This window comes from Bos javanicus, chromosome 11 (genome assembly GCF_032452875.1).
Source record: "Bos javanicus breed banteng chromosome 11, ARS-OSU_banteng_1.0, whole genome shotgun sequence".
NCBI lineage: Eukaryota > Metazoa > Chordata > Mammalia > Artiodactyla > Bovidae > Bos > Bos javanicus.
In genome coordinates this window covers 77,977,719-78,003,684 of record NC_083878.1, presented here as the reverse complement: position 1 = coordinate 78,003,684, position 25,966 = coordinate 77,977,719, and the positions used below count along the sequence as shown (strand labels likewise).

General features: G+C 39.3%; 1 protein-coding gene and 1 pseudogene across 8 annotated transcripts in view; one reads left to right on the top strand and one right to left on the bottom strand.

Annotated features, from left to right (window-relative positions):
• Positions 1-25,966, bottom strand: part of LDAH (lipid droplet associated hydrolase) — an 88,590-nt gene that overhangs the window by 53,032 nt on the left and 9,592 nt on the right. For all 8 annotated transcript variants that reach the window (XR_009739529.1, XM_061433205.1, XM_061433206.1 and 5 more), the window contains exons 3-4: positions 19,905-20,048; positions 5,514-5,683 (exon numbers count right to left, since the gene is read on the bottom strand). Coding sequence is in view for 7 of the 8 variants with exons in the window: in XM_061433205.1 (XP_061289189.1) it covers positions 5,514-5,683; positions 19,905-20,048 (314 nt within the window). In the remaining variant the exon portion in view is untranslated. The remainder of the gene's footprint in view (positions 1-5,513; positions 5,684-19,904; positions 20,049-25,966) is intronic.
• LOC133257386 (L-lactate dehydrogenase B chain-like) lies at positions 16,472-17,338 on the top strand (annotated as a pseudogene).

Here is a 25,966-nt window from a genome sequence, read left to right as displayed (position 1 = left end):
ACATTCATGTCAAAATATATGAAGACTTTCTATAATTCTACCAAATTTGCTTAAAGAAACAAAATTTTTAATATGAGATTTTTAAGAGTGAGTCAATTATTTCCTTCAGTATATTAAAAAATAGGTCAGACATTATGTGTAAAATATACAGTAAGTCTCTTAAAATGATTTTATGACCATAGTTTCCTATCATTAGTTACAAAAATATTATAAAGAACTGAACCAAAATAAAACCAAATAAACCAGCTACTAAACTACACATATGTCCTCAAAAATCTTATGGAAGTCAAATATTCCAGTAAAAATAACATAAGAGATGGAAACACAAGTTTCTTATTATCACACTTCATATGTTGTAAAACATAACAGCTAACTTATTTTTGGCAAAATGATTAGGGATTGCAACACTCTGGCTAATACAAACTTATTTGATTGTCAAATACATCTTAAATGGAGCGTATCATGCTAACTTCAGGCATACAGGCACTGTGCCGTCTGAGATTAGGCCAGAGACACTGAAATTTCAACACTTCAGCAGGGATCACACCACCAATATTAGCTGGGCCAGGTGTTTAAAGAGGGGTGTGTATTGGGGGGAGGACTTCAACAGTGCAGTTAATTGAAACCAGATAAAGCTTTTGAATAATAATTAAAAAAAAATCATACAGATGTTCACCTTCCTCCCCGGGTAAACTTTATGGACAATTTATTGCATGTGCTGTTTTCTACAGTACATCCTTTATAAGAAAAAACAGCCTTTTGTGTTTCTCTGGAAACTCTATAATCACAGCATGAGTTATGTCTCCACAATTAGACTAGGTTAAGCTCATGTTTCATCTGCCTTTTCTCTTTTCACCACTATTCCTGCAAGGGCAGGAACACTTGAAAGCAGATCCTTAATGAGAAAGTGATAGAGCTGAGGAAGCTGCAAGAAGCTACATTAACTGTAAAATGCATGGGACTAGTTCTTTCCCAACAGATATGTGAACACAAGCCAAAAAAGAGAGAGAAATTCAAAACAAATGTGCTCAACAACTATCTTCAAATATGCACAGGAAAAATTAAACAGTACATGCAGAATGGATGTGGAACAAACGAACAAAAACTGAAAGGAAAGATCTCTAAGTTAACAAATCGAAGGACTCAGAAATGGATCTTTTCTTTCCTATGTTTACAGAATGGTGTATTTGCCAGGGTTCCCCAGAGAAACAGACTCCAAACATTTATTATAGGGATTGGCTCACACACTGAGAGAGGCTAAGAGGTCCCACACCACATGCTACCTGCAAGCTGGAAACCAGGAAAGTGAGTTGTATAGTTCAGTCCGAGTTCAAAAACCTGAGAACCAGGGGAATAGGTGAAGCCGAAGGCTTGAGATCTGGAACTACAAGGTCACAGGGCAGGAAAAGATGGCTGTCTCAACTCTAGGAGAGAAAAAGAAAGAATCTGCCCTTCCTGGAGTTTTTGCTCTATTTGTGCCCTCAACAGACTGGATGATGCCTGCCCACCATGGTCAGGGCAGATCTTTTTTACTCAGTCCAGTTCAAATGCTGATTTTCTCTGGTCCTCACAGACATACTCAGAAATGTTTTACTAACTATTTGAGTACCCCTTAGACCAATAAGGCTGACATGTAAAACTAACCATCACAAATAATAATGCTATTATTATTTCAAACATGCAAGCACACTTTCAAAAATGGTTTTAAAGCTTTTGAAACACTTGGAACAACTAATAACCAAAAATTACACTTCATATCAGTTTGCTACATTTTATTTGACAAGACCAAGTTACTTCCTACACCAGGAAATGTATTCAGTATTTTAATTTATATATATGCCTACATATCCACATGCTTGACAGTACATCACACAAGTGAAATACTAACTGGGATAGTGGTGGGGTGGGCAGCCTCTGACTTGGCCCCCAGTGACCCTCGCCTTTTAATATTCATGCTTTAGTATACTCCACTCCCCTTGAGTTTGGGCTGGATTTAGTAATCTGTTTCTAACAAAGAGAATACTGTAAAAGTAGTGAGGTATCATTTCTGTAATTAAAGTTATGGTCTGTGACTTCCATCTTGCCAGCAGACTCTTTCTCTGGCTCTTCTCCCAGACTTGCTCTGATGGGGCAAGTTAGAGAGGCCCACATTCTAATGAACTGAGGGTGGCCTCTACCCAACTGCCAGTGGTGAACCGAGGCTCTCAGTCCAACAAACTTGAAGGAGTAAACTGAGGCAGATTCTCCTCAATTCAGTTCTTCACATGAGACCACGGCCCTGGAAGACACTTTGATTACAGTCTCGTGAGAGACCCTGAACCAGAGGACCCAGCCAAGTTATGACCAGATCCACAGAAACTGGGAGAGAATAAATGTGTAGTGCTTTATACTGTTAAGTTCTGAGCTGAGATTACTAACACAGTAGTTAACCTAATGACTGAGCCAGTGCTTCCAGTTATCTCCACTATGATAATTATAGCTAATACTTACATAAAACTTTTAAGTTCTAGGTATCATTCTTTATATGAAAGAAAGTGAAAGTGAAGTTGCTCAGTTGTGTCTGACTCTTTGCTACTTCATGGACTGTAGCCTACTAGGCTCCTCCGTCCATGGGATTTTCCAGGCAAGAGTACGGGAATGGGTTGCCATTTCCTTCTCCAGGGGATCTTCCCAGCCCAGGGATCTAACCTGGGTCTCCTGCATTGTAGGCAGACACTTTTACCATCTGAGCCACCATTCTTTATATAATTTCTCACAAAAGTCCTTTGAAGAACACATTACTATCCCCCTTTTACAGATGAGGAAACAAAGGTACAGGGAGACTCAGTAACTTGCGCAAGGTCACACAAGCAAAGTACGACAGCAACTGTCTGAACCTAGGTGTCTTGTTTCCAGAGCAAGGAATTGTAGCAACCGTGCAAAGAGAACTGCTAAGGGCTCGGACTGGATATTATGAAAACAGTAGCCTCATAAAATGGTACCATAGGAGCTTCAGAGGCATAACAGAGATGAGAAGCCATGCTAAATGCTAAAAAAAAAAAAAAAAAAAAGGAGGTGGGGGGGAAGCCTGCTTTCTGATTGAAATGCCTTATCTAGGGGGGGAAAATAGAGTAGAAGCAATACAGTAAATGGAATGTGATCTAGAATTGATTGAATTCACACTTAAGATGAAATACATACTTTCTTATACCCAATGTGAGAAATTAACAGCCCCCATTTGGTATGAAACACCATACCCCAGGCGGTTACAGTTGTAATTTTCCCAATGGCAATCATAAGTAAGAAGTTAAGTGTGTTAAGCCGGTGGGAAAAGGAGCAAATTTCTAGTGAGTGCTGAGACTAAAGGAGATCAGTCCTGGGTGTTCATTGGAAGGACTGATGTTGAAGCTGAAACTCCAATCCTTTGGCCACCTGATGCAAAGAGCTGACTCATTTGAAAAGACCCTGCTGCTGGGAAGATTGAAAGCAGGAGGAGAAGGGGATGACAGAGGATGAGATGGTTGGATGGCATCACCGACTCAATGGACATGGGTTTGGGTAGACTCCGGCAGTTAGTGATGGACAGGGAGGCCTGGCGTGCTGCCGTTCATGGGGTTGCAAAGAGTCGGACACCACCGAGTGACTGAACTGAACTGAACTGAGACACCACTGAGGATGTTTTATCACATGGAGTGAAAATCTCCCAGGCTAGGGAGGTCCCAGGAAAGAATCATTCCTGTCTTGCCTTCAGATTACCAGGTTAAATAGCACTCCTTCATGCTCCCACACACTCTCTATTCACATAAGCCAGTAGGTACCACACCTATGGGTTAGTCTGTGTTTTCCATTAGGCTTCAGGCTCTCTTGGCCTCACAGACTATTTTATTCACTGGGATGTCATCAAAATGCAGCATGAGGCCTGTTACATGGCAAGTGCTGAATATGTAAGTTTGTTGAATGAGGAAATAATTTATGTTGTGAATCGCATTTAATGCATCATTTCAATGGTATATGTCAGTAAAGGTATGAGGTTTTGTTTTGTTTCGAAGTGTTTTATAGTTCGCTAGCTTTCCTGGCACTTTAAACAGGTCTTTATGTCTCCAGTGTCTCACTTATTATCTGGTGCATAGTGGCACGCAGTAAGTATTTATGAATGAGTATCTCAAAAAGGCTGCCAAGCTACAAAGCAGATAAGGATGCAGACTTAGGACTAAATAACGATCTAGTGTTCCTTAAGCATAGCTGTTTTCCTGTCAACAAGGATGATGATAAATCTTCCTCCTTTTGAGAGGAGATATGAGAATTTACTGGACATGAATCTGAGCAAACTCCAGGAGATAGTAAAAGACAGGGAAGCCTGGTGTGTTGCAGTCCATGGGGTCGCAAAGAGTTGAACACGACTTAGTGACTAAACAAGAGCAAAAATGAATACTTATACAATTCTCTTCCTAGACAAGATTCTTGCCTCAGTCTTAGTTGGTGACTGCCTTTAAATAATCCTTTATGAACAACAGCAGGTTATATGTAACTTAAAAACTCCAGGTCACCCTAGTTTAACAGACATTTGCTCAACTAAAATATTATAAATTAACTATCTGTTGTTCAGCTGTTCAGTTATGTCCGACTCTTTGCAACCCCACGGACTGCAGCACACCAGGCTTCCCTGTCCTTCACTGTTTCCTGGAGTTTGCTCAAACTCATGTCCACTGAGTCAGTGATCCCATCTCAACCATCTCATCCTCATCCAAGTCATCTCATCCTCACCCCCTTTTCCTCCTGCCCTCAGTCTTTCCCAACATCAGGGTCTTTTCCAATGAGTCGGCTCTTTGCATCAGGTGGCCAAAGTATTTGAGCTTCAGCTTCTGTCTTTTCAATGAATACTCAGGTTGATTTCCTTTAGGATTGACTGATTTGATCTCCCTGCAGTCCATGAGACTCTCAAGTCTCTCCAGCACCACGATTCGAAACCATCAATCCTTCGGCATTCTTTATGATCCAACTCACATTTGTACATGACTGCTGGAAAAACCATAGCTTTGACTATATGAACCTTTGTCAGCAAAGTTATGTCTCTGCCTTTTAATATGCTGTCTAGGTTTGTCACAGTTTACCTTCCAAGGAGCAAGTGTCTTTTAATTTCATGGCCGCAGTCACCATCTTCAGTGATTCTGGAGCTCAAGGAAATAAAATCTGTCACTGTTTCCACTTTTCCCCCTTTTACTTGCCACAAAGTCATGGGACCAGATGCCATGATCTTAGTTTTATGAATTTACTACGCTTTAATTTTTTAAAACACAGGCATTTAGTCAGAAAATTCCTACCTCGTTCAGCATTATTAGCTAGGTGGGAAAGGTATGAACATACATTCAACACAGGCCCACAGTACTACAGAGATAGGGTAAAAGTAGCCACCAAGGATCCCTCTCTGTGTTCTACTTATCAATTAAAGAAGAGACAAAAGTGCAAAGGACATTTGAGAGGACTTGTGCAAGCGCACAATAAGTACCGACAGTCACCTTTGGAGGCATACTTACTGGGAGCTCAGGTGCGTGCTTCAGAATCTCAAGGGAAAAATAGGAGCCTATAGAATGGCCAATGACCACAAGCTTCATTTCCTTTGGCACTTGAGTTCTCAGGAAAGCTAATTTGTGTTCTACTTGACCACGGACTCCATAGATGTCCTTAATTTCTTCAGCATTTGGATCTAAAAGGAAATATGTAAGTACTCTTCATTCAGTAAATGAAAGCAATCATTTCACCAGGGAAAATATCTTAATGAAAAAAAAAGAAAAAACAATACCAATAGTAGTAGCTATCATTTATTGAAAGCCTACCATGTGCAAGCCACAATGTTGGTGTTTTACTTAAATTGTATCTATCAATCTTCACAACAACCCTGGAAAGGAATATTCTTATCTTCATTTTATAGAAGAAAATACCAAAGCTCAGATGTTAGGAAATAGATTGGCAGTTACACAGCTATGAAATGGGATCAGTGAGATTCAAAAGCAGGTCTCTGTCCTTGAAGCCCATGACTCTCAATTATTCCCTGAACTGTTGTAGTTTAGGCCAATGGTTTTCAAATTTTAGCATGCGTCAGGATCCTCTGGAAGACTTGTTAAAACACGAATTGCTAGGCCCCATCACCAGACTCTGATTCAGTGGGTCTGGGCTGGAGCTGGAAATTTTGCATTTCTAAATTTCCAGAAAATGCTGATACTGCTGGTCCCAGGACCACACATTGAAAACCACTGGTTAGGCTCAGTTATATGACTAGTAGACAGCCAAGAAAATCTATGACACTGCTTTGATAATCTTTGTTTGTTTAGAGAAATCAAGACTGAAACATTTAAGTAGAAATGTTTCAAACTGTTCCTTTTAACCAGCACAGTCCTGACCCAAAACATTCTTTCTTCCTTTCACAAGGAAGAGGGGTCTTCTATTCTTTAAGATCTAATCAAAATTTTATCTAGCTAATTTTTAGGAAAAGTGAATGAGCCTTCCTTTGTGTTTAACTCGTATCCCCTTCTTATTTAGCATTTTATTATACTTGTATAACTGTCTTTTCATTTCCTCCTTTAGACGATGAGCTCCTTGAAGGCAAGGTCCATCTTTCATTTCTGTGTCCTCTGTGAATAGCACCCAGTAAATATCATTGTTGAATGAAAATATGAACTGACTAGACAACCTCAGAGCATGCTGCCAGCTCTGATACTCTATGAACAGAGAAAACTTCAATAGGTTTTCCCTATGAACATGTAATTGAGGGCAGGAGGAGAAGGGGACGACAGAGGATGAAATGGTTGGATGGCATCAGCGACTCAATGGACATGAATTTGGGTAAACTCCGGGAGTTGGTGATGGACAGGGACGCCTGGCGTGCTGCAGTCCATGGGGTCACAAAGAGTTGGGCACGACTGAGTGACTGAACTGAACTGAACGGAATGAACATGTATCAGGGTTTTAACCTCAATGACAGGGTGTAGACTATTTCAAAATTTCACAAGGTAGTCAATAGCTTTCTAAAATTTGAATCATTGGAATACTAAAGTTCTTGCCTTCATGACTCCTATAAGGTACTGATGCAAACTATAATCTAAAACTAAATCTATAATCTAAAACTAAAATCTAAAGTATCTAAAACTCATTTTGAAGAACTGCTCTTCAGTTTCATCTGTACATGCTGGTTTTTCTTCCTTCAGTGCTCAGCGCCCGCTTAATCTAGTTAACTCCTTTTTATCCCTCAAACTCTCAACCAGTGTTACATCCTCTGAGAAGCCTTTTTATGGTTCAGTCCATGAGGAGTAAAGTAGCCCTCCTTCTTTCAGTTTCCGCAACATCCCATGTCTGTCTCACCTCATGATTCCTAACTTACTACTGCTGTACTATTCATGTCTTGCTTATCTTTTTCTACAATGCCTGGCATACAGTTACTGAAAAGCCTTTTGCTGGATCACTGAGGCTTAGTTCCCTATTTCAGCGGTACTATGGAAATAGGCGATTTCCCCGGTGACCCGAGTTCTGCTCTGATCCTTCTTTCCAGGTCAGTCTAGAATTCATTCTCCATTTAACAAGGAAGTTCAACATAAAACAGAATTGGGAAGAGACAGAATTCGATTTTCATAGGGCCTCTGATGTCTCCAAATCCAAATTTTGATTTAGTTAATATTCTATTTGAGTTCTTTACACTCACTATGCTCATAAATTTTCTCTGATCACTCTACCCAGGAGTGATCACATTGTTCTGATACCCCAAAACAAATACCTATAATATGTGCGATCCAAGTTCATTATTTTTCAAAATAGACAACTTTTGAAAATGTTGAAGTTGTCCTTTCACTGGGACAGTATAGTATAGTACAAAGATCAGGAGCACCAGAGACAAGATAAATCTGGTTCTAAATTCCAGCTAAGCCCCTCACTAAGTGACTCATGCAAATCCTTCAACCTCTGGCTGAAGTCTCTTTACATATAAACAGGAGATAGCAGTTTTAGCCTCTGAGGAATGTTGCTTGCATAACACTTTAAAGTACAGAGGAAGGGTCTGGCATAAACTATTTCAGAAATGAAACTTACAATTGCTATCATTCCAATTCCTGTCATTTAAGGCCTCCCTCAAATAGACACCAAAAACATTTACATGGTTAGAGCAAAGAGAAAGAAAATGAGCTAAATATAATATACATTTAAAAACTTCATTGATCCTAGAAATAAGGCTCTATAACATATTTAAGGATGCCGCTGCTGCTGCTAAGTCGCATCAGTCGTGTCCGACTCTAGGCGACCCCATAGACGGCAGCCCACCAGGCTCCCCCATCCCTGGGATTCTCCAGGCAAGAACACTGGAGTGGGTTGTCATTTCCTTCTCCAATGCAGGAAAGTGAAAAGTGAAAGTGAAGTAACTCAGTCGTGTCCAACTCTTAGCGACCCCATGGACTGCAGCCTACCAGGCTCCTCTGTCCATGGGATCTTCCAGGCAAGAGTACTGGAGTGGGTTGCCATTGCCTTCTCTGTATTTAAGGATGATTATAATTCAAATCATTACTGAAATGAATATTTCAGTAATGATCAGAGGTAAGTCTGTCTTTAACTCTGGGAATTGCTCAGTAGATTGGCAAGATAAACACACCATTTAGTGTTTTCTCAAGTAATGAGATTAATGGGGAAAGTACTTTGTATAAATAAACAATCAATAATAAAAAATTTCAATGTGCCCTCTGGATATTACTTTACTAGCAAAAACTAAAAGCTAAAAGAGTATCTATATACTTGACTGTATACTTTCTCTATTACTAATATACTCTGAAAAAATTCCAGGAATCATTAGCTTACTCTCCATAAAACACTGCAAAAAAATCACATTCCAATTGTATCAAAAATCAGGATAACATGGAAATGATTTATAGCATTCTTATTATATGGAAAATGTCCTCCAAGTTACAGTCAACTAAGTATATTTGGAACAAACTGTTTCTAAACTGAAGATTGCCTGAATTAATGGATGGGATCACTCACCTACAGCCAGACATCCTGGAATGTGAAGTCAAGTGGGCCTTAGGAAGCATCATTATGAACAAAGCTAGTGGAAGTGATGGAATTCCAGTGGAGCTATTTCAAATCCTAAAAGATGATGCTGTGAATGTGCTGCACTCAATATGCCAGCAAATTTGCAAAACTCAGCAGCGGCCACAGAACTGGAAAAGGTCAGTTTTCATTCCAATCCCAAAGAAAGGCAATGCCAGAGAATGCTCAAACTACTGCACAACTGCACTCATCTCACACGCTAGCAAACTAATGCTCAAAATACTCTAAGGAAGGCTTCAACAGTATGTGAACCATGAACTTCCAGATGTTCAAGCTGGGTTTAGAAAAGGCAGAGGAACCAGAGATCAAATTGCCAACATCCGCTGGGTCATTGAAAAAGCAACAGAGTTCCAGAAAAGCATCTCTTTCTGCTTTATTGACTATGCCAAAGCCTTTGACTGTGTGGATCACAATAAACTGTGGAAAATTCTGAAAGAGATGGGAATACCAGACCACCTGACCTACCGCCTGAGAAATCTGAAGGCAGGTTAGGAAGCAACAGTTTGAACTGGACATGGAACAACAGACTGGGTCCAAATAGGAAAAGGAGTATGTCAAGGCTGTATATTGTCACCCTGCTTATTTAATTAATAAGCAGAGTACATCATGAGAAACGCTGGACTGGATGAAGCACAAGCTGGAATCAAGATTGCCAGGAGAAATATCAACAACCTCAGATATGCAGATGATACCACCCTTATGGAGGAAAGTGAAGAACTAAAGAGCCTCTTGATGAAAGTGAATGAGGAGAGTGAAAAAGTTGGCTTAAAACTCAACATTCAGAAAACATGGCATCTGGTCCCATCACTTCATGGCAAATAGATGGGGAAACAATGGAAACAATGACAGACTATTTTGGGGGGCTCCAAAATCACTGCAGGTGGTGACTGCAGCCATGAAATTAAAAGATGCTTATTCCTTGGAAGAAAAGTGATGACCAACCTAGACAGCATATTGAAGAGCAGAGACAAAAAAAAAAAAGAAAGAAAAGCAGAGACATTACTTTGCCAACAAAGGTCTGTCTAGTCAAATCTATGGTTTTTCCAGTAGTCACGTATGGATGTGAGAGTTGGACTATAAAGAAAGCTGAGCACCGATGAATTGATGCTTTTGAACTGTGGTGTTGGAGAAGACTCTTGAAAGTCCCGTGGACTGCAAGGAGATCCAACCAGTCCATCTTAAAGGAAATCAGTCCTGAATATTCATTGGAAGGACTGATGCTGAAGCTGAAACTCCAATACTTTGGCCACCTGATGTGAAGAATGACTCATTGGAAATGACCCTGATGCTGGGAAAGATTGAAGGCGGGAGGAGAAGAGGACGACTGAGGATGAGATGGTTGGATGGCATCACCAACTCAATGGACATGAGTTTGAGTAAACTCTGGGAGTTGGTGATGGACAGAGAGGCCTGGTGTGCTGCAGTCCATGGGGTCACAAACAGCTGGATACGCCTGAGCAAGTGAACTGAACTATATCCAATTTACTAATTCTTTATCAATATATGGCCCTGAATAGGATATTGACAACTCCCTTTTAGAACCTGAGCCTCTTTCTTAGACCCATCTCAATGAAATCCACTTCATAGCTCATTTACTGATTATAGAGTTTATTTCAAAAGGTATGTAAAATCTGTTCTTTGAGAAATTAAGTAATATCAATACTTCACCTTTACTTTTCATCTATTTGTTCAAACTGATTGATCCAGTTACTAAAATTCTGTCAATTTTGGATCAAAATTGACATTGTATATCTTCAGGTACACTGGTAACTATTATTTTCTTTCATTTCTTGTGAACTAAATTGACTATTCTGACAGAAAACAGTGACTAACTGGCCCATGAAATACTGAAAACACAGATGTAAATACAATACATTCCCTTGTCTTCAAGGAGCTCATAGTCTAATAAGAGGAAACAGAAATAGATGAAAATACCATTACAAAATATTGAAGTAAGTATAGCTCAAGCATTTCCTTAAGAAAATAGAGTTTTATTGGATCACAATAGGAAAGTAACACCCTCTTGAATTTATAAAAAGTGAAAAGAAATGTTGCCATGTTTTCACAGTACATAAAAAGTACTATGCCTTTCTCCACGTAAACCAAGAGAGATACCTGGAAAATACATTTATTATATTCACACTACTATAACTAATTTTAACTACACATTTGAACACTATCACAATGGTCTAAATTTAACAATACATATTTTAACAACACACCCACATACATATTTATCTTGATACGCACTGAATCTAAACGCATATGTTTTACTATATATTGTCACACAAACAGTATTTACAAGTCACCAATGACCACAGAACTAACAAGCCCAAAGATTAGTGCTACATGAGCCTTCTGCTAGGACTGAGCCTGCAGACAGAAACTCTCTAAATCTTACACCAGAATTTTCTCAACCAGTGAAGTCTCCTATCCTGCGCCCATCATTACTCCAAATCTACACCTTAAGGATAACTTTAATTAAATTAAACAGTTTACACATGGAGATTAAGGGCTAAAAACAGCACTTCATATTTTAAAGAATACTTTAAGCAAGATGAATGTACAGCTTGCTCTTTAGGTCATGCTGTAAAAAACACACAAAACAATATCATGTGTTGCTTAGCATTATCTATACATAACTAAAAAGAGAAATGAAATTCACTCTAAATTCATGATGGTATAACACAAAAGCATAAAAGTGTGAGTATAATTTTGGACACCACGATGAGTTCTATGTCTGTTTGTGGTTATGGGAAAGGTAGAACGTATAAGGCTAGAAAGGAAGGTTGAGACTAGATCAAGTAGAACCCTGAACATCACCCAGGAGTCTGGACTCCACTGTATAAGCAGTGAGAAGAGACCCAGGGACCTCAAAGGGAAGGACAAAGGCGCCATCTGTGTTACAGGACCTCAGCTACAATGCTGGGCTCCCTGCTCCTGTCTGCTGCTTTCTTCTGTCTTCCACGAGAATCTAACAATTTGCTTGATTCTCAACATTTCTTCTTGCTCTACCCTTTGGTTTTCTGCCTCTTTCTACCACTGACTCACTTGTTTATTTCTTGTGAGCCCTGAGACTTGACTGACTGTCCCTGCCTTGTAGTCGTTCCCTCTAACCTCCATGTTCCTCTGCCAATCAGTTCTGGCAAGAGAAGGCCTACTGGTTTTTCTGTTTCTTTCAGTTTTGGGTGCTAGAATGGGAGTGGTTTAATGATTCTCTGGATAAACATCGCCCAAATTCATCATTCGTTGAAAGACTGTGTAATTTTTTTAGTTCATGTTTTATCAGGTGAAACTAACCCATGATTTCTAGCTTTTATGTTACACGTTTTGAACAAATGACTTAAAATAGTTGATAATGAATCTGCCATCAAGTAAGTTGACTCCATACTAAATCAAAGCCAGAAAGAGTTTATACTCCTAATTCCTCAAATTTTCTTTTCACACTTTTTTTCCCCCTTGAATCACCTCCTTCTGACATTGGTGAACATCTGTTCTCCCAATTATACTCAATTTATGACTGTGATAATGTGGCGCAACTAGAATATTATTTCCAACTGTTCATAATTTTAACATGTGCTAATATGAAGCAAAACATACTTTCAACATTTGATGTGTGGTTAGAGCTTATGTCTTTTCTCTCAGTAGTTATGTATTTTTCACACCATATTTTGCATGTCAGAAAACCTGTACTTTAGAACAATAATCTTGGATGATGAATAATATATCTGTCCAAATCAATCGACTGTAGCGTGCGTTTACAAATACAGCCTCCAGTACGTAAAACGGATGAAAGCACAACTGCTCTGGTTGAATGCGGGGCGGGGGGTGGGGTGGGGGGCCACTGGTGAAGCTCAGACCCCCATCTGCCCTTTATAGAACTTTTGGGGTACTCACAACATGGGTGGAAATTCACTAAAAGGCGGCATTCTCATTTCTTCGTATACATCTGTAGCACCACACACAATAACCTAGTAGGCTGTTGAGAAATCCTTGAGGATGGATGAACTGCCCTTTCACCCTCCTCTAGAAACCAGTTTCCTTTGGCCCTGTGGTGGCCCTTTGGGCTAATGCCTCTAGATGGCACTGTTCTCATTAGTAGCAAAGGACCTAGGCTCTAATTACTGTCATTAACTCCAAGAGCACACAAGCAGCATAAGCTAAGGAAATTCAAACATAACAACAGATACTTTCTACTGGTTTTCCCCACCAAGACATCTTTACTGGTGAAGATCTATGGCAGGACTTCTGAAAATGTGGTACCAGGACAGATAGTACTTAGGAGTTTGTTAGAAATGCGGAAGATTCTCAGGTCCCACCCCACATACACTGAATCAACAGCTCAGGAGGTGGCACCCAGTAATCTGTGTTCCAATAAATCCTCCAAGTGATTCTGATAACTGCCAAAGATTGAGAGCCATCGATGGAAGGTTATTCTTTGAGTCTATTTTCAACTTTCAAAGTTGCTACTCATGTTCTGTTCAATGTCTTTGTCTTCAAGTATGACTTAAGGGCTTATTATGATGGCTGAGCTGGGACTCTTCTCAATAGGTAATTCAGTACAGAGTTTCTATTATGATGGTATTTCTCACTGAGGTCTGAATGTAGGAATATAACACACTAGCTAATCATCATTAAATTTCAACACCATGAAAGAAGTGTACTATGAGGTATTTTCACTACTTCCTATCTCCTCCTGTCCGTGGTTATCTCTTCTCGTTCTGGACTTAAGATAACAGGCCAGTTGGCAGCTTTTCGAGATTTAGTATGTAAAGCAAGCCTGTTTCCTAAGAATTCTTTTAACACCTCTGTGTTCCAACACAACACAAAGATAGTCAAAGCACATTTTAAGCAAACATAAATTTCCTGACAGGAAAAACTGCTGTAATAAACCCCCAACTTTCTTTGAGTATGTATGAAGAAATAACTTAGGACAATGAAATACGTATCTTTTAAACTATTTCAAGGTAAAGCAAGTGTATACCACACATTTGATTCACTTTCAGTCACATTTGAAGGTGATAGTTGTGGAAATAGATGTTTTTAATCAAGGCAATGAAATCTATATATTCAATTTCACTTCACAAAATCTCTCATTGCTAGGTAATCCATAGTTACTTGCCTTTCAAAGCATACCCTAGTATTTAAGCAAAGTGTAAAAGGCTCACAAGTAAACTGCATTCACAGAAAAATATATACACACATACATGTAAAAAGAGAAAGACACTATGAAAAATAGCATTTTGAGGGATTTAGGCAAGCATTTGCCGAGTTGCATAATCTCATCAATACTCCATTTACCCAGTCCCCCTTACAAGTCACAGCGGAAAAGGATGGCAGACCAAGATACAATCTGTGACCACGAAGGGCTATTCGCTGCACCAGCCACCTGGGATGAGCTACCACAGGACTAAAGCACTGGCCTCAGGATCAGCAGTGCTGGCATCCTGTCTGGATTCTACCATTCACTGACACAAGGTCATTTAGCCCTGTTAGGCCTTACTTTCCTTCCTTGAAAAATAAGAGTTTAAGATGGAATTTAATGACGATACTTTTGGCTTTAGGGGTTTCCCATGTGGTGCAATGGCAAAGAATCTGCCTGCCAATGCAGGAGACTCAAGAGATGTGGATTTGATCCCTGGGTCAGGAAGATTCTCCAGAGGTATAAACAACAACCCACTCCAGTATTCTTGCCTAGAAAATCCCACGAACAGAGGAGCCTGGAGGGTTACAGTCCATGGGGTCACAAAGAGTCGACACGCCTGAGCTACTGAGCATAAGCACCCACTTTCAGCTTTAAGATTCTATATTTCTTTTTCTTTCTTTAAACTCTTTTTTTTAAGAGTGGAAGTTTTCAAATGTGCACAAGTCCAGAGAATAGTATAATAGATCTCTATGTATCCATGGTCTAGCTTCAACAATTATTTTTTTTCTTTCCAGCTTTACTGAAGTATGACTGACAAAATTTGCATATAGTTAGGTTGTACAACATTACTGTTTTTAAAAGTGTACAAGGTAATGACTTAATATGCATATAGACTGTTTATGCATATAAACAGTCTCTTTTTATTCTTTTGTATGTGGATATCCAGTTTTCCCAATACCATTTATTGAAGATACCATCCTTTTCCTATTGTGTATTCCTGGTGCCCCTGTCAAAGATTAGTTGAGCCTTTATTCATGGTTTTTCCTGGGTTCTCTGTTCTTATAACACCGCCACACTGTTTTGATCACTAGCTTTGTAATATAGCTTGAAATCAGGGAGTGTGATACTTTAACTTTGAACCTGAACTTCAATCCTCTTCCTCCAGATTATTTTGCCTATTTGGTGTCTTTTGTGGCTCCATACAAATTTTAGGATTTTTTTCTGTTCCTATGAAAAAAAATGCAATTAGAATTTTTGGAGGAATTTATAGAAGGACTACACTTAATCTATAAATTTATCATTCTAAACAGAACATGATTAGGGAAATAAAAAATATAAAGTAGATGAAAATGGTAATGGAAGAAATCTGAGCAACTTTAGAGCTGCAACAGTCTGGATGTTCTTGCTTATCAAGGACCTGATCACTACTGAGTGTGGAAACTGTTTTTGAAGAAAGGAGGACATTAGCCAAGATAAGGGTAATCTTACTTGTAATGCTTTAAAAAGGGAGTCTGGGTGGTGAGATAATACTAATACTAAACAACGTAAAGTACATTAAGCACAGAAGTATTTTTCTGTAAGTGCTAGCAAAGAGACAGGCTCAAAGATACTCAAAGGCAAGTACTCAAAGATTTAGTGAGTAAACTGAATTAGGAAAAAGGAAATCTCAGATTGCACTCTCAAGAGTTGGCATCTGGCTTCTGTGGTGCCTCAGTGGTAAAGAATCCACCTGCCAATGCGTGAGATACAGTTCAATCCCTGATCCAAGAAGATCCCACATGACACAGAGCAACTAAGCTCGTGTGCCACAACTGTTGAGCCTGTGCTCTAGAGCCAGGGAGCTACAACTACTGAGCCCTTGTATCCTAGAGCCTGTGGTCTGCAATAAGAGAACCTGCCACAATAAGAAGCCCGTGCACCACAACTATAGAAAAGCCTGAGCAGCAATGAAGAAGCCCCAGCACAGCCAAAATAAGTAAAATTGTTTTTAAACAGAGTTGGAATCATAGTAGAGGAAGCTCAGAGGCAGCCAAGGCTGCCTCCTCCTCCTTCCTTGCCGATCCTGCACCCTAGGAAATGCAGGCTTCTGACTTTCTTCTGCAATCCTGACAGCCATCTGAAGAACTTTCTTTCCCTAAAGAAAAACTGATTGCCACCAGTTGCAGAAGAAGAGGCAACGGTCCCAAACAATAAATCACTGTAGTGAGTGTTGGACAAGTCGGTATTGCATGTGGCATCAGCACTCTGGGCAAGTCTTTAATAAGCTTGCTCTCGTGGGTGTTTTGGAAAATAAACTCAAAGGAGAAATGCTGCACTTGCAGCACGGAAGCTTATTCCTTCAGACACCAAAAACTGTGGCAGACAAAGATTACTCTGTCACTGCCAATTTCAAGATTGTGGCAGTAACTGCAGGAGTTCGCCAGCAAGAGGGAGAGAGTCATCTGAATCTGCTGCAAAGGAACATTAATGTCTTTAAGTTCATCATTCCTCAGATCATCAAGTACAGTCCTGACTGGTGGTTCCAACCCAGTGGATATTCTCATATATGTTACCTGGAAACTAAGTGAATTACCCAAGCACTGTGTGTTTGGCAGTCGATGTAATCTGGATTTTGCTAGACTTCACTATTTTATGGCTGAAAAAACGCATTCATCCCAAGCCACCACGGATGGATTCTAGGAGAACACGATGACTCAAGTGTGGTTGTGTGGAGTGAAGTGAATGTGGCAGGCATTTCTCTCCAGGAACTGAATCCAGAAATGGGAACAGATAATCACAGCGAAAATTGGAAGGAAGTGCATAAGATGGTGGTTGAAAATGCCTATAAGTCATCAAGCTCAAAGGCGACACCATCTGGGCTATTCGATTAAGTGTGGCTGATCTTATTGAATCCATGATGAAAAGTCTATCCAGGAGTCATCCAGTGTCAACAACTGTGAAGGGATGTATGGCTTTGAGAATGAAGTGTTCCTGAGTCTTCCATGTATCCTGAACGCTCGGGAGTTAACCAGTGTTATCAACCAGAAGCTGAAGGATGAAGAGGTTGCCTGACTCAGGAAAAGTGCAGATACCCTCTCGGGCATCCAGAAGGACCTAAAGGACCTGTGGCTTCTGGCTGCTAGGCTATAGAAACTTAATTACAGTGTGATTAACCATGTGCCTTTAGTTTTCACCCATGTACATGAAGCACAGTTTGCTTTTTTCTTCCTAAGTATGGGAATCTGGACGCCCAGAATCAAAGCCCATGCTTGCAAGATGGGTTCTTGAACAAATAAAATAAACTAGTGTAGTGGTGGGGCGGGGGGGGAGGGGGGGGGCGGGATGGGGAAGAGCTGGCATCTGACGCTAAAGTCAATTTAAAATTAACACAGTATTCTGGAAGACTAACATTTCAGGAAGCTGATCTATACTACAAAATGTAGGAATTCAGAGGAGAGGTCAAGAGCCAGGGAGTTGTGATGTTCACAGTGAGATGACCCATGAATAGTTTGATCTATGAATAAAGAAAAGAGAACCAAATCCCATACTAACTACAGAACCAGAGTATCTACTCTGTATGCACAAGAGTAATTTTGTTTCTCAAATTCTGCAATAACTACCTTGTGTCTTGACCATATGTATCAGTTAAAAGCCAAAATTAGGACATGGATAAAAATAGAAATGACCTCTTAACTGTCACCCACTTCTGCAAATAAAAACAATTTAGCATGCCTGCAGATGTTCATGAATGTGGAAAGAATTTCCACTTATAAGAGAAACTTATCCTTTGCTACTCAACAGGAGTGAGACTTCAAAGGGCCTGTTTCTAACACCTATAAGGTAATACTTCTGAGGATGGACTGAAGGGCAGCTACTAAAACTTGAACAAATATTTAGTAAAAATGTTTTAAGAGATAATTTCTATGTCCTGCTATGGCTCTGGTATAATGTTATATACATACCCTGACCAATACTTGTGATTGAATTAATACGTGGATACATAACATTCCTATTCATGACTGTGTAGACTGAATATTTGTGTCCCCTAAAATTTTTGTGCTGAACAACTGCATGCCCACAGTGTGATGGTATTTGGAAATGGGGACTTTGGGAGGTAACTAGGGTTAGAGGAGGTTACAAGGGTGGGGCCCTCATAAAGGGATTGGTGCCTTATTAGAAGAGATACCAGAGAGCTTGTTGGCTGGCTCTCACTCTTGCTTTCTCATCCTTCCTCTCACTCTCTCTACCTCCCTCCCTCCCTTCCCCTCTGTCATGTGAGGACAAAAAGAGAAGGTGGTCACCTGAAAGCCAGGGAGAGGGCTCTCATTAGACCACAGTTATGCTGAAATTCTAATTTTGGACTTACAGTCTCCAGACTATGAGAAAATAAACTCCTGCTATTTAAGCTACCTAAGTTTATGGGTTTTGTTATGGGAGTTGAACTAATACAATGAAAAAAGTATAATGCAAATATTAAAATAATTTAAAAACTCTAGTATTTGTTTTATTAAGAGATTTTATTTTTTGAATGGTTTAGAGTTGTAGAAAATGTAAGCAGATTAGCCCAGAGAGTTCCCATATTACCTATCCCTTCATCCTCCCCTACCACACATGGTTTCCTCTGTCATTAGATGCTTGATAAGTACAAGAAGATGTTCACACCATAGAAGAAGCATACCAGAAACAGGGGCAAACTAGGCAATGAAGCCAGAGCCACCTCTCTCCCAGTTCAGATTAACAAAGCGGTGCCCTTAGGAATTGGCTTCCCAGATAGCTCAGTGGTAAAGAATCTGCCTGCCAATGCAGGAGATGTGGGTTCAATCCCTGGGTGGGGAAGATCTCCTGGAGGAGGAAATGGTTATCGACTCCAGTATTCCTGCCTGAAAATTTCCATGGCCAGAGAGGCCTGGCTTGCTCTATATAGTCCCTGGGTTCGCAACGATGGAGTGCACACACACCCTTAGGGAATGCCCACAGAGAAACTGTTTATCTTGTTTCTAGTCATTTTTTTTTTTTTTAGAGAGTGAACGTGCTAGAATACTCATGAATTAAAAGCAGGTAATTTGTAGCTCTCTGATCTACTTCCTCCATTTAAGGCTTCCAGCAATCTACCACACAGTTCTACCCTCAGCTTTCAAGGCTCCTCCGAATCTGGCCCTGCTCAGCCCTCAAGTACCTACTGAATCTCTCTTCCTGCCCCCATGTTAATCCTTCTGCCTGTTACACCTCTGCACACACCTCCACCCCCCAAATTCAAATTCTACTCAACTCTTTTACTCTCTCCTTTGTTTACTCTTTAAGTATCCACATGATCACAGGCCAGGGGATATCACTTAGTCACTCTACAAATGTGGGAATGAGAGCTTCTCTAGAGTAAGAACCATGGCTAAGGACCATGTCTTGTAACACTTCCCCATTCCTCTTAATACAATCCTGCAACTACAGTACATGACTGATAAATATATAGTTGATTACTAGTTGGTAAACAGAGATGGTAAGTCCTAGACAAACTGTTTAATTTGCCCAAACTTTAAAAAAATTACCTGCAGAATAACTAAAATGACCCCTCAAATCCTAAAATTACCAGAATGTGGCATCATGGGTGTAATGCCACAAGCAGAGGTTTCCACTGGTGTAACTCTTAACCTCAGCAGGCTTTCTAGAAATATGAACACCCATTCACCGTAAAAGAAAGCAAATGTTAATGAAGACATACCTTCTGAGCTTTTAAGAATCTTCTTGCCTCTGGGGGCTAAGGCATGCCCAGCATGACTGATAATCCAAACTGGAAAGCGTCTTTTTGTTGCAGAATACAAAGCCTTTGCAAATGGCACATACATGGCAGAAAAACCTGGGTTACCTATGAAAAGAAACACAGACTTTTAGATTAACCAAAACAATAAACTTACACAAGATAAAATACAGACTGAAAAAGAAAGGCATCTCCTTATACTTTCCCATACAAATTTAGTAACAATTACCTGTACAACTCAATTTTCATATCCTTTGAGAAGGGGACGACAGAGGATGAGATGGCTGGATGGCATCACTGACTCGATGGATGTGAGTCTGAGTGAACTCCGGGAGTTGGTGATGGACAGGGAGGCCTGGTGTGCTGCGATTCGTGGGGTCGCAAAGAGTTGGACACGACTGAGTGACTGATCTGATTTGATCTGATCTGATACCTTAAGTCTGGGAATTATCATTTAGAAAATTTCTCCTACTGCTCTGTTCTCCAGTGGCTTCAAATAAACTCATCCTCCATGTTCTTCTAAATAAGTGGAACCACCAATCATAAACCAAGTTCTAACAGCACAGGTCTTTCTTGGTTCCTCCCTGCTCTTTACATCCAGTTCACCAAGAGGTCCTGTTGACTTTGCTTCCAAAATACACCTCAATTTTGTCCAATTCTGTTAGTGTTACCACTTCCCACTGTGTTTCTCACAACAGCCTCCTAAAGGCTCTTCTATCTACTCGTGTCCCCCTGGAATCTATGCTTCAGGGTACTTGGATAGATTTCTCTAAACCTCAAATAGAATCAGAGCAGCACCCTACTTAAACATCTGAGTGTCTTTGCATCGCCTAAAATCATTAATACTGCCTGTAAGCCCCTTCAACATTTGCCTGTGAGCAGTTACCAAGCTGCATCAGTGTCAGAATCATTCACAACGAGAATGTTAAAGAGTCTACTGAGTGTTTTCTGGTCTTTTATCACAAGTACTTATATTGTAAAGAGATGTATGATTTGATCTCTGGAGGGAAAGACCACCAACTAATATACATAGATTTTTCTTGTGTATGTACAGAACGTATTTTTGACATGGGTTTGCTATAAAGAAACAGAATAAGTAATTAAAAAAAAAAAACAGTCAATCTGATACATCTTTAGGGGCAAAAGAGTGAAATGGGGTTTTCATCTAACAATCATCATCTGTACAATGCCTTTGTAAATACTAGACCATTTCCATCAATATCTGTCCACTCAATGTATCTATTTCTTCATGCTACTAGGTTTTCTCCTCTTTGCAATTACATGACAGGGTTTTGCTGCACTGATGTAACCTCTGTCATCCTTGTCAAATTTTACTGATTTCTTCTTCATTATATGTTTTAGTTTCCTACATAAGCAGTGTAGCAAAGTGGTTAAGGGTATAGACTCTGGAGCCAGATTAACTGTGATGATATCCTGGCTTTGCCACTGGCCAACTGTGTGACCTTTGGCAAGTTATTTAACCTCTCTGGGCCTTGGTGTCCTTGCCCATAAAGTGAGGATAAGAAGCATACTACCTCATGTGAGAACTAAATGAACTAAAATGTGTAAAGTCCTTAAACACTGCTCAATACATTGTTCGCTGTATGTTAGGTATTCAAATTCATCATCAGTGTCCAGCCATGATAGTAACATATGATGGCCTTATCATGGCTACTGTTGCATTCTAACCTAGTGACTCAAGTTCCAAATTCCTTTGTGTGATGGTGCTAATGTCATCTTTGTGTTCTTACTGTCTGCTGTGCAGCAAGAGGAGAAAGAAGGGAAGAGGGGTGTATCTGAACAGAGTTACTGTAACATCAATGTTGGATGTGATGACACTGTTTCATGTTTTATTCTTGTTTTATGTTTAAATCTTCAGTAAGGTTGGAATATTTTTGAATGTAAAGTACAAAGTAGCAATCTGACTTCCTTCCAAGTGAATGGCAGTGTCCCAAGACCATTTATTACATAACTCATTCCTTCTACATAGACTTGAAATGTCTTCTGATCCAATACTGAATTCTTACATTCATTCAGTGAGTTAGTACAGCTGCTCAGCTGCGTCTGACTCTTGCAACCCCATAGACTGTAGCACGCCAGGCTTCCCTGTACATCACCAACTCCTGGAGCTTGCTCAAACTTATGTCCATAGAGTCGGTGATGCCATCCAACCATCTCATCCTCTGTAATCCCCTTCTCCTCCTGCCTTCAATTTTTCCCAGCATCAGGGTCTTTTCCAATGAGTCAGTTCTTCGCATCAGGTGGCCAAAGTATTGGAGTTTCAGCTTCAGCATCAGTCCTTCCAATGAATATTCAGGATTGATTTCCTTTAGGATGGACTGGTTGAACCTCCTTGCAGCCCAAGGGACTCTCAAGAGTCTTCTCCAACACCACAGTTCAAAAGCATCAATTCTTCGGTGCTCAGCTTTCTTTATGGTCCAACTCAACATCCACACATGACTATTGGAAAAACCATAGCTTTGACTAGAAAGACCTTTGTCAGCAAAGTGATATTTCTGCATTTTAATATTACATTCATTAGCTAATTCTAATTTCAAATAATTTCACTTATTTTTTCACTTTCTTCTCTGCCAGCACCATATTGTCTTGATTACCACATTGGGTTTTTTTTTTTTTTTTAATGTTTCAGTAACTGGTAGGTCCTTAGAATTGTATTCACCAGTTTAAATTGTTAAAACTTTTCTTGGAATTCTGATTGAATTTTATCTCATTTATATACAAACAGAAATATTTTATATTTTCTACATTACTGAGTATAACCTTCGAGAAGTGTCACGTATAATATTCAAATATTTTATGTCTTTCAGAAAGCAAAGTTTTGGACTTCCCTGACAGTCCAGTGATTAAGACTTAACCATTTAATACAGAAGGTGCAAGTTCAACCCCTGGTCAGGGAGCTAAGATCCCACATGCCTTGCAGCCAAAAAAACCAAAATATAAAACAGAAATAGTATTGTAACAAATTCAATAAACACTTTGAAAATGGTCCACATCAAAAAAGTCTTAAAAAAACAAACAAAGCAAAGCTTTATAGGTTTCTTCACAGGGCAAGACAATAATAATAATCAACATTTTAAAGTGCTATAACTATTTACATGGCTGGCAGTATTTAAGCATTTTACATACATAACTCATTTAGTACTATTATTATCTCAAGGTTATGGGATGTAGGCAACTGAAGTCGAGAGGTTAAATAGCTTGCCCAAGGTGTTACTGGTGCTATCACACATGATAAATGCTCAGATAAATAAATATCTGAAAATTGAAAGAACTTACAGAAGAAAATAATACTGATATTTAAAAAGAACATAAAATTACCTAGTCTAGGACCTTCTGCATACCTTGTTTTAGTTAATCTCACAACAGCTCTATAAAGCAGCTGACATTATCATTAAGGGTAATGAACGGACAGTCATTATTATTTTTATTACTACTACTATTATCACTACAATTATTATTACTTTTTAAATTTTCTGAGAATGTTAAACAGGTTTAACTTTAAGGAAAATCCAAAAATACAACTACATGATTTAGACACAATAGTCGCAATGACGGGATAGATAATACCAGAATGAATAAGTACTAATAACTGAACTACTAGAAAACAATTTTTTCTCCCTATCTCCAGGTTTAAGTCTGAGTTCTTTCCTTTAATGACTGTAAGATCTTAAGCAAATCCCCTTAATCTTTCTAATTTACTATTTTATCTCCAGCAAGTAAGTGATAATGCCAACCACTCCATGTCTATTCATTCTATTCAGTACATAACTTCTTTTTTGTATATTCTTTTATAGTTATTTTTTGTAATTTATATTCTAGTAGGCAAATATATTCATATAACTAAACAGGAAAATAGCTCGAGTATGATAACTTCTATGAGGGAATAAATAGGATCATATGACAGAGGAGATTAGGATGGCCTGAGAAAAATGTCTGAGGAGGTGGCATTTAGCTAAAACTCAAAACATGACAAGAAATTCACCATGTAAAGATTTGATGAAAAGAATACTAGAATGTAGGAGTAGGTGCAAAGGCCCTCAAGCAATAAAGAACTTGGCTCCTAAAGAGTACACAATGGCCAGTAACAAAGATCCAACTTAGAGATGGAGGTAGAAAATATAATGCAAAATGTTTAAATGTCATTGCATACTTCACCACTTAAATGTTATGGCTTATGTTACACTTTATGAACCATGAACTAAACTTCCTGGTTAGGAAACCACAGAGAAAATTAAAAGGGTCTTGTTTATACAACTAAAATCAGATGTGTGTGTGTGTGTATCCATCTCCAGGTGTAAGAATGCTCAAAAACATTCCAATACAGAAATGAAAGTCATAAATTTTATCAAAGGATATCAAAATGTGTTATAAACACCGGCTTAAACATACACAGTGAAATGCCTGAGCAACGTATAAGAGAGGCTGTGGTGATTATCTCTAGACTCCAATTGCCAAAAAACCCTTAACACTGCAGTTGTAGACTTACGCCTTCTATTAATAGTTAACCTTGTAGGGGACAAAAACCACCATATATCAAGTTAATGTGGTATAGCATCTAGAGAACGTTGTCATGTGGACAGAACTTTGGGCTTTGAGTTTTCCATAAAGTCTTGTCTTCTCCAACTCCAATCTGTGTACTCACAACACAGAACATGCCACATGATTCCACTATCCCCATATGACCACTTGAGAACTATAATGATTCAATATATTCTATGTGAACACCCACACTGTCTCCTTCTGCTTATTTCACTACTTAAAGTCCAAGTATGTTAGTAGCAGAAATTCTACAACAAAAGTTCATTGGAAAAGATGAAACTAAATTAAAAGCTCCTCAGTCTGTGGATTCCAATAAAAAATTCCTCATTATCATCATTACTAACTTAAAAGTCATGGACAAATTTTGCTATGTGTGTAAGCAAAGTGATTTAAAATAAAAGGTTTATGTTAGTCTATCTGAGATGGACTAAACATGAGGTCTATAGAGGCTTAATAATCTTTGAAAAACTGTCATCCTAATTCTCCCCACAGTACAAATAGACAGCCCCCAGATAAAAGACAATTCTGAACTCCACAAATTAAAGAGCAGCACCAGTCTACAGCCTGCACAAAGTCCAAGGAAAAGGGCCAAGGGTGGCAAGGAGAATAGAAGGGTAAATATAAAAGAACACCAGGAAATGAAACGATATGAAAATGATCAAAGACTAGAAAACGGTGAGACAATTAAGAAACAAATGTTTTAAGCTTCCCTTTTTCCAGTGTCTTCAATGAATGCTCCTTCTATCTTTTCACCATATCTTAAACCTGGCTCTCTCTAAACGGCCTCTCTTCCTTTCAGTTCAGTTCGTGTCTGACTCTTTGCAACCCCCACAGACTGCAGCATGCCAGGCCTCTCTGTCCATCACCAACTCTCGGAGTTTACTCAAACCCATGTCCATTGAGTCAGTGATGCCATCCAAACCATCTCATCTTCTGTTGTACCCTTCTCCTCCTGCCCTCAATCTTTCCCAGCATCAGGGTCTTTTCCTTTTTTTTTTTTTTTGGGGGGGGGTCTTTTCCAATGAGTCAGTTCTTTGCATCAGGTGGCCAAAGTATTGGAGTTTCAGCTTCAGCATCAGTCCTTCCAATGAATATTCAGGACTGATTTCATTTAAGATGGACTGCTTGGATCTCCTTGCAGTCCAAGGGACTCTCAAGAGTCTTCTCCAACACCACAGTTCAAAGGCATCAATTCTTTAGTGCTCAGCTTTCTTTATACTCTAACTCTCACATCCGTACATGACCACTGGAAAAACCATAGCCTTGACTAGATGGATCTTTGTTGGCAATGTCTCTGCTTTTTAATATGCTGTCTAGGTTGGTCATAACTTTTCTTCCAAGGAATAAGTGATTTCATGGCTGCAATCACCATCTGCAGTGATTTTGGAGCCCAGAAAAATAAAGTCTGTCACTGTTTCCACTGTTTCCGCATCTATTTCCCATGAAGTGATGGGACTAGATGCTAT